The 14,188-nt window shown below is 40.6% G+C and overlaps 1 protein-coding gene across 4 annotated transcripts in view; it reads right to left on the bottom strand.

The window, feature by feature from the left end:
• Positions 1-54: 54 nt before the first annotated feature.
• The window catches only part of SENP1 (SUMO specific peptidase 1), a 49,562-nt gene continuing 35,428 nt past the window's right edge, over positions 55-14,188 (bottom strand). For all 4 annotated transcript variants that reach the window (XM_032420265.1, XM_032420264.1, XM_032420263.1 and 1 more), the window contains 5 exons: positions 5,438-5,641; positions 4,308-4,387; positions 3,314-3,398; positions 2,689-2,784; positions 55-1,760 (listed from right to left, as the gene is read on the bottom strand). In XM_032420265.1, the coding sequence (XP_032276156.1) occupies positions 1,698-1,760; positions 2,689-2,784; positions 3,314-3,398; positions 4,308-4,387; positions 5,438-5,641 (528 nt within the window). In that variant the 3' untranslated portion in view covers positions 55-1,697. The remainder of the gene's footprint in view (positions 1,761-2,688; positions 2,785-3,313; positions 3,399-4,307; positions 4,388-5,437; positions 5,642-14,188) is intronic.

Here is a 14,188-nt window from a genome sequence, read left to right as displayed (position 1 = left end):
AAAGAAAGAAAGAAAGAAAGAAAGAAAGAAAGAAAGAAAGAAAGAAAAAGAAAGAAAGAAAGAAAGAAAGAAAGAAAAGAAAAGAAAGAAAGAAAAAAAGAACAAACGAACGGTGGTCTTCCCCAAAAAGGCAGGCAGTTATGAAAAAGGTAGGACATCTGGTTGCTGGAGTGGAAACAGTAACATTCAGTTAACAATGGAATATTTAAAAAAAATAGTTTTCTTTTCAAATTGTAACCTGTGGTAAAACATAGAAAAATGTACTAAACAACCTTGGTATAAAACAGAGTAAAATTTTCAAATAAGCCCAGAGAGAAAGCACAATGTTGGAAAGGATGGGGTACAAGGGAAGAAGAGAAAATATTTCATACAAAACTACCTATTACAATACAGAAAAAAGTATAAAACGTTCCTATTTTGGAACTTAAGTACAAAATGACACTGGCATTGGATCGTTCCACTATCTAGCCTGAGGAGCGCTCAGAGGGCGGGGGAGATGCTAGAAAGAACAAAAGGAATAGCAGTTTTTTTAGTCTCAAGTTGATCAGTCCAAATTCCACCCGTTTTCCAGTTGAAAATCTTTGCCTCCCTCTGTAACCTTGACCCCTAAGCCAAAGTTCATCCAGGCCTCAAAATATTGTTAGGAAGTCCACAAACACCCTACACATAGGGGCTGGGATCTGTGCGTGCTAGAGCTAAAGTTGGAAAAAGGAAATAAATCTACAGGCTAAAGCGGTGAACACATTCAGCCTTTTAAAAAAACACATATCCCTGTGAAATATATATATATTTATATATATATATTAAATTCTCTGTGGTTAGAAACCTATTTAGACTAACTAGCCACAGACCAAACTAGACCTGCATTCATCCCATGCTGGAATTTTACACTAAAGACTGAGGTCCTTCTTCTTGGTCAGAAGTCGGCGGCAGTAAAAGTGGTGCCTTTGCTGCTCCACTAAACTGCTCCCTGGGTGGGTCTTCTCTGTATCATGTGTTGTGAGCACATGCGAACCCCTGCTTTAAGGAAAGGCCTGCCTGGGACTTTGGGCCCCCCCCCCCCCCCGGGCTCATGCGTTCTGCCTCAGGCTGGGAGGAAGCTACAGACGCCAACACAGCCCTGCACAGAAGCAGGCGGGTCTCACAGAGAGGCATGTAAATAGGGAAGTCCCGGAGAAGGGACTGCAGCGTGTGACCCCAAGTCCAGTTTACAGTCACTTTCCTGACAACACATCATGAAAATCCTGCATGTATGTGTGCGTGTATATGCTGGTGGTTTTCATCCCTACCTTTTTGCCCATGCCCTTTCCTACCTCTTAGTAAGGCCTAACAACAAGAGTTTATATGGAACCAAGAGTCTGTCCAAGCTTCTCTCGGCCCCCGAATTAGGGACTGAGTGAGGCTGGAGCCCTTTGAAAACAAGATGGCAGAACTGAAGAAGTGAAAAGCAGTCTCTCTCTTCAGCTTAGGGATGCCCCTCACCCCTTTCACAGCACCAAAGTTTCTTTGCAAAAATAGTATCTGAGATACAAAAGGAAAGGCAGATGTGCTTGTGAATGCATCTCGCCAGGGCCTGGTCCAGGATCAAGGGCTTTACAAGAACAGAGGGGTGGGAGCAGCTGTTTCCAAGGTCTCTGGCTGTAGACAACAAAGAGCTGGTCCCCCACAAGGTCAGTGTCGGCTAACTGAGACAGTCTTCACAAAAGCTTTCGGTGGAGAATCTCCCAGACCATCCGCTTCCGGAAGTATGGCATGTGTTGCTGTAGGGACACAGAGATACCCTTAATTTTTTCACTGCTTTTATCCAGACCCAACACTCCTTTCCTTCTCAAGGTTTTCAGTTAAAATAGCTTCAGTTGCATTTCTGGTCTTTCAAATTGCTCAATTCTTGATTACATGTAATTTTTTTCTATTGCTATCTCTACTGCTATTTTCTCTTGTTGTAGCCTTACAAACTTTACTGGGCATCACCAGGAGTCCCCAGGCTACACCCAAATGTCTCCAAGAATTTTGAGGATGGTGTCTACCAAGTCCTCTATGTTGAACTTTTAAGACGATAGGAGATCTAAGGCCTGAAAATCAAAAACTTACTTTTAGGGGAAGAGTTATAGAACTGCAAGAGTCAGCTCTACCGAAGGGCTATGGTGGAAAAGCCTGGTAAAGCCATTAATTTAAAGTACAGGACACAAACCATAATCTCCAGTCTCAATCCACTTTGGTCTCTGAAGGACCACCTGGACAGAAATGAACAGTCACAAACTAAGAGGAGACTGATGAGCTGCATCAAGGGAGGGGCAGGGGAGGAGGGCAGCATGACAAACTACACTAAGAGTTCAAGCTGTAGCCTGTGCCAAAACCTGACTGCTAACCAGAGGAAGAGAAAATGAAGAAAACTGGCTCTGGTCCCAGTTCCCTGTTTCTTACAGGCTTTGAGGTAGGTGGGGGGAGAGGGGCAGAGAAGAAGGCTCTGCTAATGACCAGGATTCCTTGACTGTAGCATGTGATGTAAGGGAACCCAGCATGTGGCCTATCACTATCCTTTTTCTTGTGATGTGGTCTACGTGGTAACCACCAGTGTTATGGGCCACAGGCAGAGTTCGCTAGGCAGAGCAGGTGGAGGAAAAAACATCTATCGGGCAGCCTAGAGACAGGGTGGTCCCAGGGCTCCTTCCCGAAGGCTCAGCTCACCTGTGTGAAGTTGATTGGTCTGTCTTTGGTAATGCAGTCAGCATATTTGCAAGCAAACATGCCACAGTCACTTCCATTCATCTGCTGTGGAATTTCCTGAAAGATCAAAAATAACAAAAAGGTGACATGTTTCCAAGCTTCCTTCCTTCATATTAGATTAGAAATAAGAACCAAAGGATATAAATGTTACAGGTTTCCCTGAATTTTGAAGAGGTGACCCTAAGTCCCTCACCCAGAACAACACAGGCTCAGAGAAAAAAAATACAGCATCTCAGTCAGGTCTTCATATTAATATTAATCTTCGAATCAGGAGACTATCTTAGACTTCCATGACACCTAAAGATATAAAGACAAGTCCCTCCCATAACGGCCAATCAGCAACCATTTCCCACAGGAGTGAAAAGCTCAGTAAAATAGCTGGGCATTCAGAAAACCTCGTTCTACATAAGAAACACATGACCAGTTTTCCCACAGACAGAGCTTACTCTATCTTCCCGTGAGGAACCAAACAACCAAGCTGAAGTCAGGCTAGACACTAAGAAGGTCCCTGGGAATCAAGCAATAAAACCCTATCCTTCCCAAATATCCTAGTATCAGGATTTCCACCTGATGAGATGAAATGTACCTGGCTTTTCTTGCTGAAGAGCTGCCAGCCATTGGTGTCAAACTCTTTCCTTTTCTTATCAATGCTTTCTTGCTTCAGGTATTGCCTAAAGGTATTGGGAGAGAAGGAGATGAGCTGTGGGGACACTGATGACAGCTGCCACCCTACGAATGAGGTTAACAATCCTTAGGAAGGGTTTGCATCTGCACTTCTGAGGAAGACAGTATATAATGCTGGGCGGGGAAATCTTTGGGCTGCTAAGCTTCCCCTGCAGCTCCCATAATTCATGCCCATCCTGTCAACCCAAGAGAAACAGGACCTCTGCCTCTGACACCCAGGTTCCTTCTACCTATTGTTCCTCCTGAGGAACGAGGTTTGATTCTTTTCCTTGGTTTATATGGTCCTTCAGAACTCGACCACATGGAAGAAGGTTTCTCTAGCAATACCAAGGCAGTTATTCACTATTTATAGTCTTGATTCTCCTGTGTGAAAATTCAATCCAAATCACAATTTGATGAGTGCATACCTCATACAGAGCACTCTTCTTAAGTGCAAACTGTTCGCCTCCTCCCAGCCACCAGAATGGTATAGTGGTACAGTGAGGAATAGGCATTTTGGAAAGACAAACAGATGGGGTATAAGATTTGCATTCTGGTTCCCAGTTGAGCCACTAACTAGTAGGACCTGAGCATATCAAAGTCACCTCTGTGGGTCTTGGGTCCTTCAGCTGAAAAATTAGGGAGGTTGGATTAGATGACTTCTAAGTAGTTTCTGTATTATATGTACATATTGACTCATTCGTTATTTCAGTGCACTGGGACAACAGTTGTCCCCATGAGGGCATCTTTCTGGTATTGTTATATTATTAGTAAACTTTACTTACTCAGACATAAAATATCCATTCTTACCTCAGTGTGAAGATTTCCTTTATTAATCATAATCACTCCACTAAAGGTATCAAAGAACACAACATACACCCAACACCAAACTCTTTTGTTCTCAAGTCCCTACTTACAGGAGGATCCTGCAGGCTTCATTGTTTATCCCACCCATAGAGTCGTAATAGGTAATATTCTTCTTTCGAAAGTCCACAACCTGGGAATAAAAAAAATCCGTGTGTTCATAAAATAAGAAAAACAGTTTCTCAGCTTTCACTTCCCTGGAACTTGGAACCTTTTTTTTTTGTTTAAGATTTTATTTATTTATTTGACAGAGAGAGACACAGCGAGAGAGGGAACACAAGCAGGGGGAGTGGGAGAGGGAGAAGCAGGCTTCCCTTGGAACAGGGAGCCCGATATGGGGCTCGATCCCAGGACCCTGGGATCATGACCTGAGCCAAAGGCAGACGCTTAACAACTGAGCCACCCAGGCGCCCCAAACTTGGAACCTTTTGCCAGATTCCCTGTGAAATCACGACAAGTTTGACTGATACTTTGCATTATACCATGCTTAAACTGCAGAGGAAAGAACAAGGGCTTTATTTACATAGTACTATCATGGCCTCATTAATGGCCCTGAAATCTTTTTCTAGTATTTAGGTTCTCCATCTGCCATGTGGGCAACAGTGAAGACACACATGCTCTTCAGAGACTGCAAGATGAATGAGATCATTTCCACAGGGTTTCAGAAAGATGGCAAAATATTCCGCATTTTGTTTCTTTATGTGGAGAATTTCTCTTTGGCTTTATGCTTTTCAAATATAATTCAAAATAGATTGTGATAGAACTTTTATATTCTTAATATATTAAATGAATGTATCCATGTTCTCAAAGAGTCATAAAAAATATTAAACTATCAAGTATGCAAGGCAAATCATAATTGGGCAGAAAATAAGTCACAGAATCTGAGTTGGCAGGATCATTAATTAAGTCACTTTTTCACCCCATGCCTTGCCTTTAGACTATTTAGCCTTACAGCTCCCTTCTAAATATTTCCAGAAAAGGAAATTCCACAACTTTCTTCAAAGTCTAAGTATCTCCCGCTCTTGACAGGAAGTTCACTGATCTATCCAATTTTTAGCCAACGAAATACTATTCTTTCTCACAATCATCCAGTGAAAATGTAGAATTACTACTCACTACTCTGTATTGTCTAAAATTCTGTAGATTTCTTTTAAATTTGATTAAAAGTAAGAGAGGTACTCACAGCAAGACACCAGTGCACTCCCAGGTGAATGGGCACCAAAAGAATGTCAACAGAAAATACATCCACTTTCTTTGTCCAACGTTTCACTGCCTGATAACCAGCCGTTTTTAACTTAGTGAAAAAAAAGGTATTAAATGCATGCACACTTGGCAATCCCTTCTCTTTACTTCGCTCCATCAACATATTCATGTAGAAATTGATTATCTGTGGGAAGAAATTAAATGTATTAAAAGATACTCAGTCCTTCCAAAAGAGTTGTGTCGTATGAAGGAAAAGCAGTGGCTGTGTTGCACAGCATATGTTATTGTTTCCTTATCAGTTAAGATTTCCACACCCCAAAGCCTCATGCCCCTACATCAAGTTCTGGAGGCTTGAGGTGCTTGTAAACAGTGAAAACAGAAAAAGCTGATATAGTTCCAGCTCTAGCTCTACAGATCTACAGATATCTTATGGGGTTGAGGATCCATATGGGTGCATGCTCGTCTGATCTGTAGAAGACTAAGGATTAGGTCCAAACATGAGGAGGAGGAGGAAGGGGTGCTAGAAGGCAAGACTTAGAGAAAAGGAAAGGAAGGAGCCAAGCAGTTTGACAGACACAGTAGAGGTACTTTAATCTACTGGGACTGGGTGAGCAACTGAAATAAATCCTGAGCTCACAGTCTAGTGTAATAAAGCGAAGACCAACAGTTCAGTTCTTATATGTGGGTCACCTGGTTGTGCACAGACGGAAAACTGTTCCATGACTAAAGACTGCCTTTTCAGCCTAATAAGTTGGCTTGCATTGGTGACCGGCTCTGGTCTCAAGTAGAACTGAGTGACAGGATAAACCATCAACTGTACTAGAAAAAACACCTCTCAACTGACTAGCAGCTCAGCACTGTCATCTCTGCAGAGGCAGACATGGATGTTGTATAAAAACCTACATTACATGAGACCTGAAAGTCCAGTCATAAACATGAAGGGTCAAGTTTTCCTCCAGAATCCATATGGTTAGCTTTCTCATTTTTGTTGATTCCATATATGCTTCCAATATCAAGTATGAGTCTAAGAAATTTAAACACTTAACACGGAAGATACAGGATTCTTCCTGTAAACGAAACAATGTATGCTCTAATAGTGACTATGTTGACTACGGTTCCCTTTAGGTCTCGGACTCCTTCGCACTAAAGCTTGACAGTTACTGGGCCGGAAGTTACCGCATACTTACTTCATGTGGCCAGCTGAGGCCAGGCCAGTGTCTGTCAACTGCAAGGAATGAATGGGCTAACTGATCCACAGCCTGGAAATATGACTAAGAAAACAGGCACATTTTTCAGAATGCTTTTTGGGGAATGGGAAAACGCCCCTGTCCTTTGACAAATATTTACACACTAGGATGCCAGAGCAGTGAGCTACTGCCCAACAGTAGGCAGCTACATACTGGGTAGGCAGCAGGGAACACTGCCAGGAACACACCGAAACATGGTCGAGACTAGAGAAAGGGCCTATAGATGAGGATGCCTCGGCAGTTGCAGGGAAACCACACTCGCCATGAAGCAGAGCTCTGAGGGTGGGGGTTGAGGGGTAGACTAGGATTGAAGAAAGACACTGTTCTGCCTGCACCTCTGAAGACTGAGCAAGAGGCCCAGCAGGTCCAGAGGACTTGGGTTGTGGCTGATCCTCTGCCTAGTGTGATGCCCAACAGATAACTGGGCTCAGTTATTTTAAATAATAGTGAATCAAAACATAATTAGGGTCACAGATTTCTCAAACTGAGGTCTTCAATCTAACTCTGTCCCCAAGGATAATGGTGCCAAAGGACGATTCTAGGCTTGTGCAAGGCAGCCAGGAATGCAGGAAGACCTGCCCAAAAAGCACAGATTTCTAGGCTATAAAACTACATTCTCTAGTGAGAGAAAAACTGCAAGAAGGGATTGATTCCTCTGGTATTCTACTCATCCCACAATATTAGCCATGTTATGAGGCTAAACCCTTTAATCCAAGGGGTGAAGTGAACAGGCAGATGACCTATCAGTCACTGTAAGCCAAACCTTCCATGGGGCAAACAAAAGTCATACACTGTAAAAGGCAATACGGACTCAAGCAGAAAGTGGAAAGAATCAGGCAGAAAGATAAAGACAGCCAAGCACATGAAAGCCATGGAGATGTATCTCCTTTAGGTGCCCTTCAGAGGGGCATCACCTTTGGGATCATTACCCTGAAGTAAAAAAAGATGACATAAATGAGTATCATGCTACCCATGATTTTCCTGTTTTAGGAGGAAAGAGTTCCAGAAGCCAACAAAGTGAGACTTACACAGCCCGGCTTGTTTGGTTTCTTATTTTTATGTTTTTATTTTGAGAGTGTGGACTATAAAGCTAAAGACCAACCCAGCTTAAGGAGAACGGAGACCTGATGATCAGGATACACATTATCTATTTCCTTTGAGAATCCCTCTTCCATCGCTTTAGTTCTGCCTCCAACCAAGGTTTCTCCACTGCCAGGGAAATGGCCTCCTCCAAAGTCAGCTTGTTAATTAGCTCTAAGGAGTGATCTGGGCTCTTTTTCATTTCCTCCATATCCCAGTAGGAGGGAGCTTGGTGGCCTCAATGTTCTCCCCATTAGCTGAGGATGTACAATCTGACATCTGAGGCAGAACCGAGATCCCAGTTTCCTCAGTTTTGCAGCTATTACTCTGTCCAAATGAGGAAAATTGCCATAGTTCAACCAAGACAGTCCTACCAAAAAAACAAGCTAGGAGTTAAGAGAACAAAAAGTATCGTACATGTCATCTCACAGAGGAGAGCTGAAGATGAAGGAAAAAGACATGAGAGAAGGGATCACAGTGCTTAAGATGAAAGAGAAGCAGTGACAGGCATTTGCTTGTATTTTGTGAAGACAAGGGTCCCTCCTCCCACAGGGAGAGCCTTTCTGCACACAAGACTCTCTTAGCTCCAAAAGATCTTAAATTCCCCTTCAAATAGGGGTCTAAAAGTAGTCAGTCAGCCCTGTGCTACTGTTTGTCTTGCCAATATACCAGCATCTGGGGACAACTGCCAGTGTTGGTCCACCTGTCCCTCTTTCTGGGGCCCACACTTGTCTGTCAGCTTTGCCGCAGCTCCAGGGCCTCAGGAGCTGCCCTTCCTGCTGCCTTCACAGCCTTGGCCATGAGCGCCTGCTTGTCTATGCAGTGCTTTTTTTGGGGGGGGCGGAGGGGGAGACTGTTGTTTATAGTGTCTTGTTCCTCTGTGATTGTATTTGAAGAGCTGCCAGGCTGAAGCTGGAAAAGCTTCTCTTTAAAAGAAAAGCCTACAACGTTTTTAAACTAAGGACTCAGTCCTTTTCCTGTATGTTACCACAATGACATAAATGACCACTGCTATTTGTATCTTCCTTCTCACCCAGTAAACCGGCCAAATTATTGTCTTCTCATCCTTTTAGAAGTAAAATATCTCACTAACAGTAAAATCTTAACTTTTAACCTTTCCCGATTTTACACTCTGAACCTTTATTTTTTTTAAAGATTTATTTTTATTTTATTTGAGAGAGAGAGAGAAAAAGAGGAGAGCGTGCACACGAATGGGGGGGAGGGGCAGAGGGAGGGAATCTTCAAAAGACTCCCTGCTGAGCGTGGAGCCTGATGCCGCTACTGGATCTCAGAGCCCTGAGATCACCAACCTGAGCCAAAACCAAGAAATCAGACTCTTAACCGACTGAGCCACCCAGGCGCCCCTAAACCTTTCTAATTGGCTCTGGGGAAAAAAAATGTTCTGAAAGTCATGGGTATAACAGTTCTCCTAAGTAGAAACCAAGACAAGTTTTGGGGCGGGGGGGGAAGCCATTTTTCCTGTTTTACTTCTCTATGTTTTCACCTTAACCTCCCTGTTCTGATTTTTAAATTAAATCTATCCTTGTTGACCACAAAGCCCAAAAGACCAGCCAAGCAACAGCACTTAAATACTAGGAGTCAGAAGATCATTCATTCCTAAGATCTAACCTAATTAATATAGAAGGTAGACTTCAGGTAAGTTCTGTGTATTGCATCTCTCACTGTGAACATGTCCCCGGGATTCTTCTCACATGCAAATTCAAGTATCAAATTATCAGAATCACTGCTAAAGTTTTAGACAAAGGCAGGCAACACCTATTTTTATGGAGTTGTGACAACTGTAACTACTATTCTCCCTGTGACCCTGCATAAATCCCTGATTTGTCAAAAGGACTGGTTCTGTTAAGAAACACTTTAAAGAGGTAACTATAATGATGTGGAATCTACCAGTGAGTCATGTTAGAAACACTAAAATTTCCATTGTGATCATTTTATTCGACATGTAAGAGTGCATTGCATATGGTAGACACATCATATTCACTTAACTAATTTATCTCATTTTGCCTAGTTTTCACCCCCTTCTTATGGAATCAGTTTTTATTCCCTAAAGAAAACTTATTCCCTTTGCTAGGCTTGTCTAGTTGGGCTTAATGTTCTGCAAGCTGTTTCCTCTCTTCACTGAGCATTACTTAAATTTAATGGCTCCCTGGAAACAACCAGAAAGCTATGACCACTACCAATTCCCCATTTCCACTTTTATTATGAAAGAATGCTAGACAGAGTTATGTGCTCTGATTTCAGATGCTGATTCCACAATAAAAATCAGATGACCTTGGTATATCCGTTATTAAGTCTTCATACTTCCCCACTATCAATCAAGTAAGAATACCTTCTCTATACACAAAGCTATTGTGATGCAGAATAGCTGAAAGGCCTCTTTCCTTTCAGAGATGAGACTTACAAAATTGGTAACTGGTCTGCCTGGTTAGCTTGGTCATCAGTGTAGTCAGTCTGCTAATAAGAGATTCCACTTTATTTCCTCCTGCATGCCCTCACTCCCCACATATGCTATTAGTCTCTTCCTTACGGTGTTTCCCTAACTAGGAAAAAGTCAGAAATACAGTATTCCAACAGTCTAATGTTTTTTTGCATTTTGGAAACAACTGACAATAATTAACAAGGGTTTGCAAAATAAAACAAAAGACATGTCTGCTTGCGATTTTCCCAATGCATCCATGTAAATTAGTAGTAAGGTATAACACGAAGGACAGAGTCCTGGAGGGAAAATGAAGAGACTGGAAGTAGAGCATCATCCTGTTTCTCCACATGGGATGGGGCACATTTAGTGCTGTCCAGAGGAGGAAGTGTTTCCTGCCCACAAGATCCATCTACCTACTCTGGCTTTCTATATCCTTAATGATTTTCTATTTCTCCTACTGATTGTTGAGAAAGGGTTGGAATCTCCAACGATAATTATAGATTTGTCTATTTTTCCTTTCAGTTCTATAAGTTTTGCTTCATATATTTTGAAATTTCTCTTACTAGGTATGTACATATCTAGGTTAAGTCCTCTTGAAGAACTTATCCCTTTCAAAATGTCTGTCACTGGTAATATTCTTTGCTCTAAAATCTACTTGGTATGATACTAATATAGTTACTTCATCTTTCTCTTGATTAGTTTTTGCATAGTATATTTTTTCTATCCTTTTACTTTTAAACTATCTGTGTCTTCACATTTAAAATGGGTTTCTTGGGGAGTCAGGCTGGCTCAGTCAGAAGAACATGCAACTCTTGATCTCAGGGTCCTGAGTTTGAGCTCCATGTTGGGTGTAGAGATTACTAAAATAAATAAATAAATAAATGGGAAAAAACCCAGGAAATTTCTAAATAAATTAAATTAAATGGGTTTCTTGTAGACAAATTTTTTCTTACCCAATCTGACAAGCTCTGCCTTTTAACTGGATGTTTAATCTATACTGTCCAATATGGTAGCCATTAGTTGAATGTTGACTACTGAGCACTACATTTTTAAAGAAAAGGTAAGATATCCCTTTAATAAAATTTTAATGTTTATTACATGCCCAAATGACATATTTTATATATTACTGTGTTAAGTAAAATATATTATTAAAATTAATTTTACTGGGGTAACTGGGTGGCTCAGTCTGTTAAGTGTTTGCCTTAGGCTCGGGTTGTGATCCTGGGGTTCTGGGATTGAGCCCCACGTCAGGCTCCCTGCTCAGTGGGGAGTCTGCTTCTCCCTCTCCCTCTGCCACTCCCCCCACTTGTGCTCTCTCAAAAAAATAAATAAAAATTTTTTAAAAATTAATTTTACCTGTTCCTTTTTACTTTTCTCAATATGACTACTAGAAAATTTAAAATTACCTATGTGGCTCACATTATATTTCTATTGCGCATGCTGAGTTAGATCGTTTACATTTAATGTGATTATTGATATTGATGGGTTTAAGTCTACCATCATGCTTTTTTCCCATTTGTCCCATCTGTTCTTTGTATCTTTTTTCTTCTTTTCCTGCCTTCCTTTGGATTTTTTTTCCCATTTTATCTTCATTATTTGCCTATTAACTATACCTCTTTTATTTTTATGTTTTAGTGGTTGCTCCAGGGTTTATAATATAGGTCTTTACCTTATGACAGTCTATCTTCACATAACATTATACCACTTGATGTACTGTGTTAGAGTACTATGTTCTTCCACTTTCCCCCTCTTCTGTTATGATTGTCATATTTTACATTATAAACCCCACAATACATTTCTGCTTTAACTAGTCAATTGTCTTACAGAGATATTAAAAAATGAGAGCATTTCCACTGCTCTTCATTGTGTAGACTGAAATTTCCACCTCATTGTTTCCTTCTGCCTGAAGAATATCCTTTAATATTTCTTATAATACAGATCTGCTGGTGGTGCATTCTCTCAGCATTTGTCTGAAAAAAAGTATTTTTTGAAAGATACATTTGCTGCATATAGAATATAAGTTGACAAGGTTTTTTTTTTTTTTTCTCCCTTCAGTACCTTAAAAATATAGCTACACTGTCTTCTGGCCTACATGTATTTCTGTCTTGTATTCCTCTAGGACATAATGTGTCTCTTTTCCTCTGGTTGCTTTTATTATTTTTCTTTTTATCACTGATTTTCAGCAACTTGATTATTATACTTTTTAGTGTGGTGTCTCTTCTACTTGGGGTATGCTGAATTTCTTGGATCTGTCAGTCTAAGTTTCCAAATTTGGAAAATCTACCATTATTTCTTCAAACGTTTTTTTCTGATACCACTTACACTTCACTTTTCCTTCTGAGACTCTAATTACATGCTCAGAATGCTTGATATTGTCCCACAGCTTACATATACTCACCTTTCTTCTGTTTCATTTGGATGGTTCCTATTGCTGTATCTTCTAGTTCACTAGTTTTTTTCTTCTCTAGTGCCCAATATACTGTTAATCCTACTTCATGTATTTTTCATTTCAGAAACTGTGTTTTTCATCCCTTAGAAGTTCAATTTGGACATCTTCCATTTTTACATCTTCCATTTTTCTCATCATCATGTCAATTTTCCTCTAAATTCCTGAACATATGGGATGTGTTTATAATATCTGTTTTAATAGCCTGCCAATGTATGCTAGTTCTGTCATTTTTGTCATTTCTGGGTATTTGTTTTTTCCCTTGTAATAAGTTGCATTTTCCTTTCACCTTGCATGCCTGGTAATATTTGAATAGATGCTGGACACTGTGATTTCATGTTATTGGGTTTTGTTATTAGAATATGTTTGTATTCCTTTAAATATCATTGGGCTTTTGTTCTGTGATATAGTTAAATCACTTGACTCAGTTTCAAGCTTTCAAGATTTGTATTTAACTTTGCTATCACAGGTCCAGAGTGGCCTTTATTCTAGGGCCAGCTTGGCCCCACTCCTGAGGTAATATCTTTTTGAGGCCTCTCTTCAATACCACATGATTTTTCTACTCTAACTGGTTGGAATAGGACTACTGTAAGCACCTGTGCTAGCTCTGAGCTTTGTTCTGATTCCTTCTTTCTGGTGGTTCTTTCTCCAGCCTCTGGTAGTTTCTTCCTATCTATGTACACATTGGTGCTCAATCAAAGATTTGAGGGAGCCTCTACACATCTCTGGAGCTTTCTCTTTGTGCAGCAACCTTCCCTTCAGTATTTTACCTCACAAATCTTAGCCACTTTCACCTCTCTGAACTCTGGACCATGTCTCCTCCACTGAGCAAGACTGTCAGTCACTGCCATGTTCTACCAGCTCTCTACCCTCAACATATCACCCTAGTGAGGTGGGATATCATCAGTTCATCCCATTCATTTTCCTTCTGTCAGGGATCTCTGTTATTCACTGTCTGAAAATTGTTGTTTCATGTTTTCTTTAGTTTTCTAGTTAAGCTGAAAGGGTAAACCTGATCCATTTTATTCTATCATGACCAGAAACAGAAGTCAGATCCATTTCCTTGTATGCCTAAGTAATTTCCATATATTTTTTAAATTTATCTGGTGCCTTATAAAACAACACTTAGGCCCTCTAAGAATAGAACAGTTAGGCCATAAAGCAGAATCATCATGCCACTGGATCACAGAAGTTATCTAATGCAATTGTCAGGAATCAATAAATAATTTTTAGTGCTGACATCCATTTAAAAATATCTCCTTTTTGTTTCTTGATTGTGATTTTCAATCTACTTTTGCAACTAATTCCTCCTCTCTTTAACCCTGGCCTCCTGCCTTTAATTAGGTATTTCTATTAATAACTAATCACCAGACCTAGTAGAGAAATCCCAATCTATAACATCCTTGGTGTTATCAGCATTCCAGACTCCTTTTGTATTCTTTACAAAGACAGCCAATTCCCACATTCCATTTCTGAGAAGTATCATTTTTGTACAGTAAGTTAAAAACGTCAGTCCTA

This window comes from Phoca vitulina, unplaced genomic scaffold (genome assembly GCF_004348235.1).
Source record: "Phoca vitulina isolate PV1807 unplaced genomic scaffold, GSC_HSeal_1.0 scaffold23, whole genome shotgun sequence".
Taxonomy (NCBI): Eukaryota; Metazoa; Chordata; class Mammalia; order Carnivora; family Phocidae; genus Phoca; species Phoca vitulina.
Note: the sequence above shows the minus strand (reverse complement) of the source record. Positions and strands in the feature narration are given on the sequence as shown.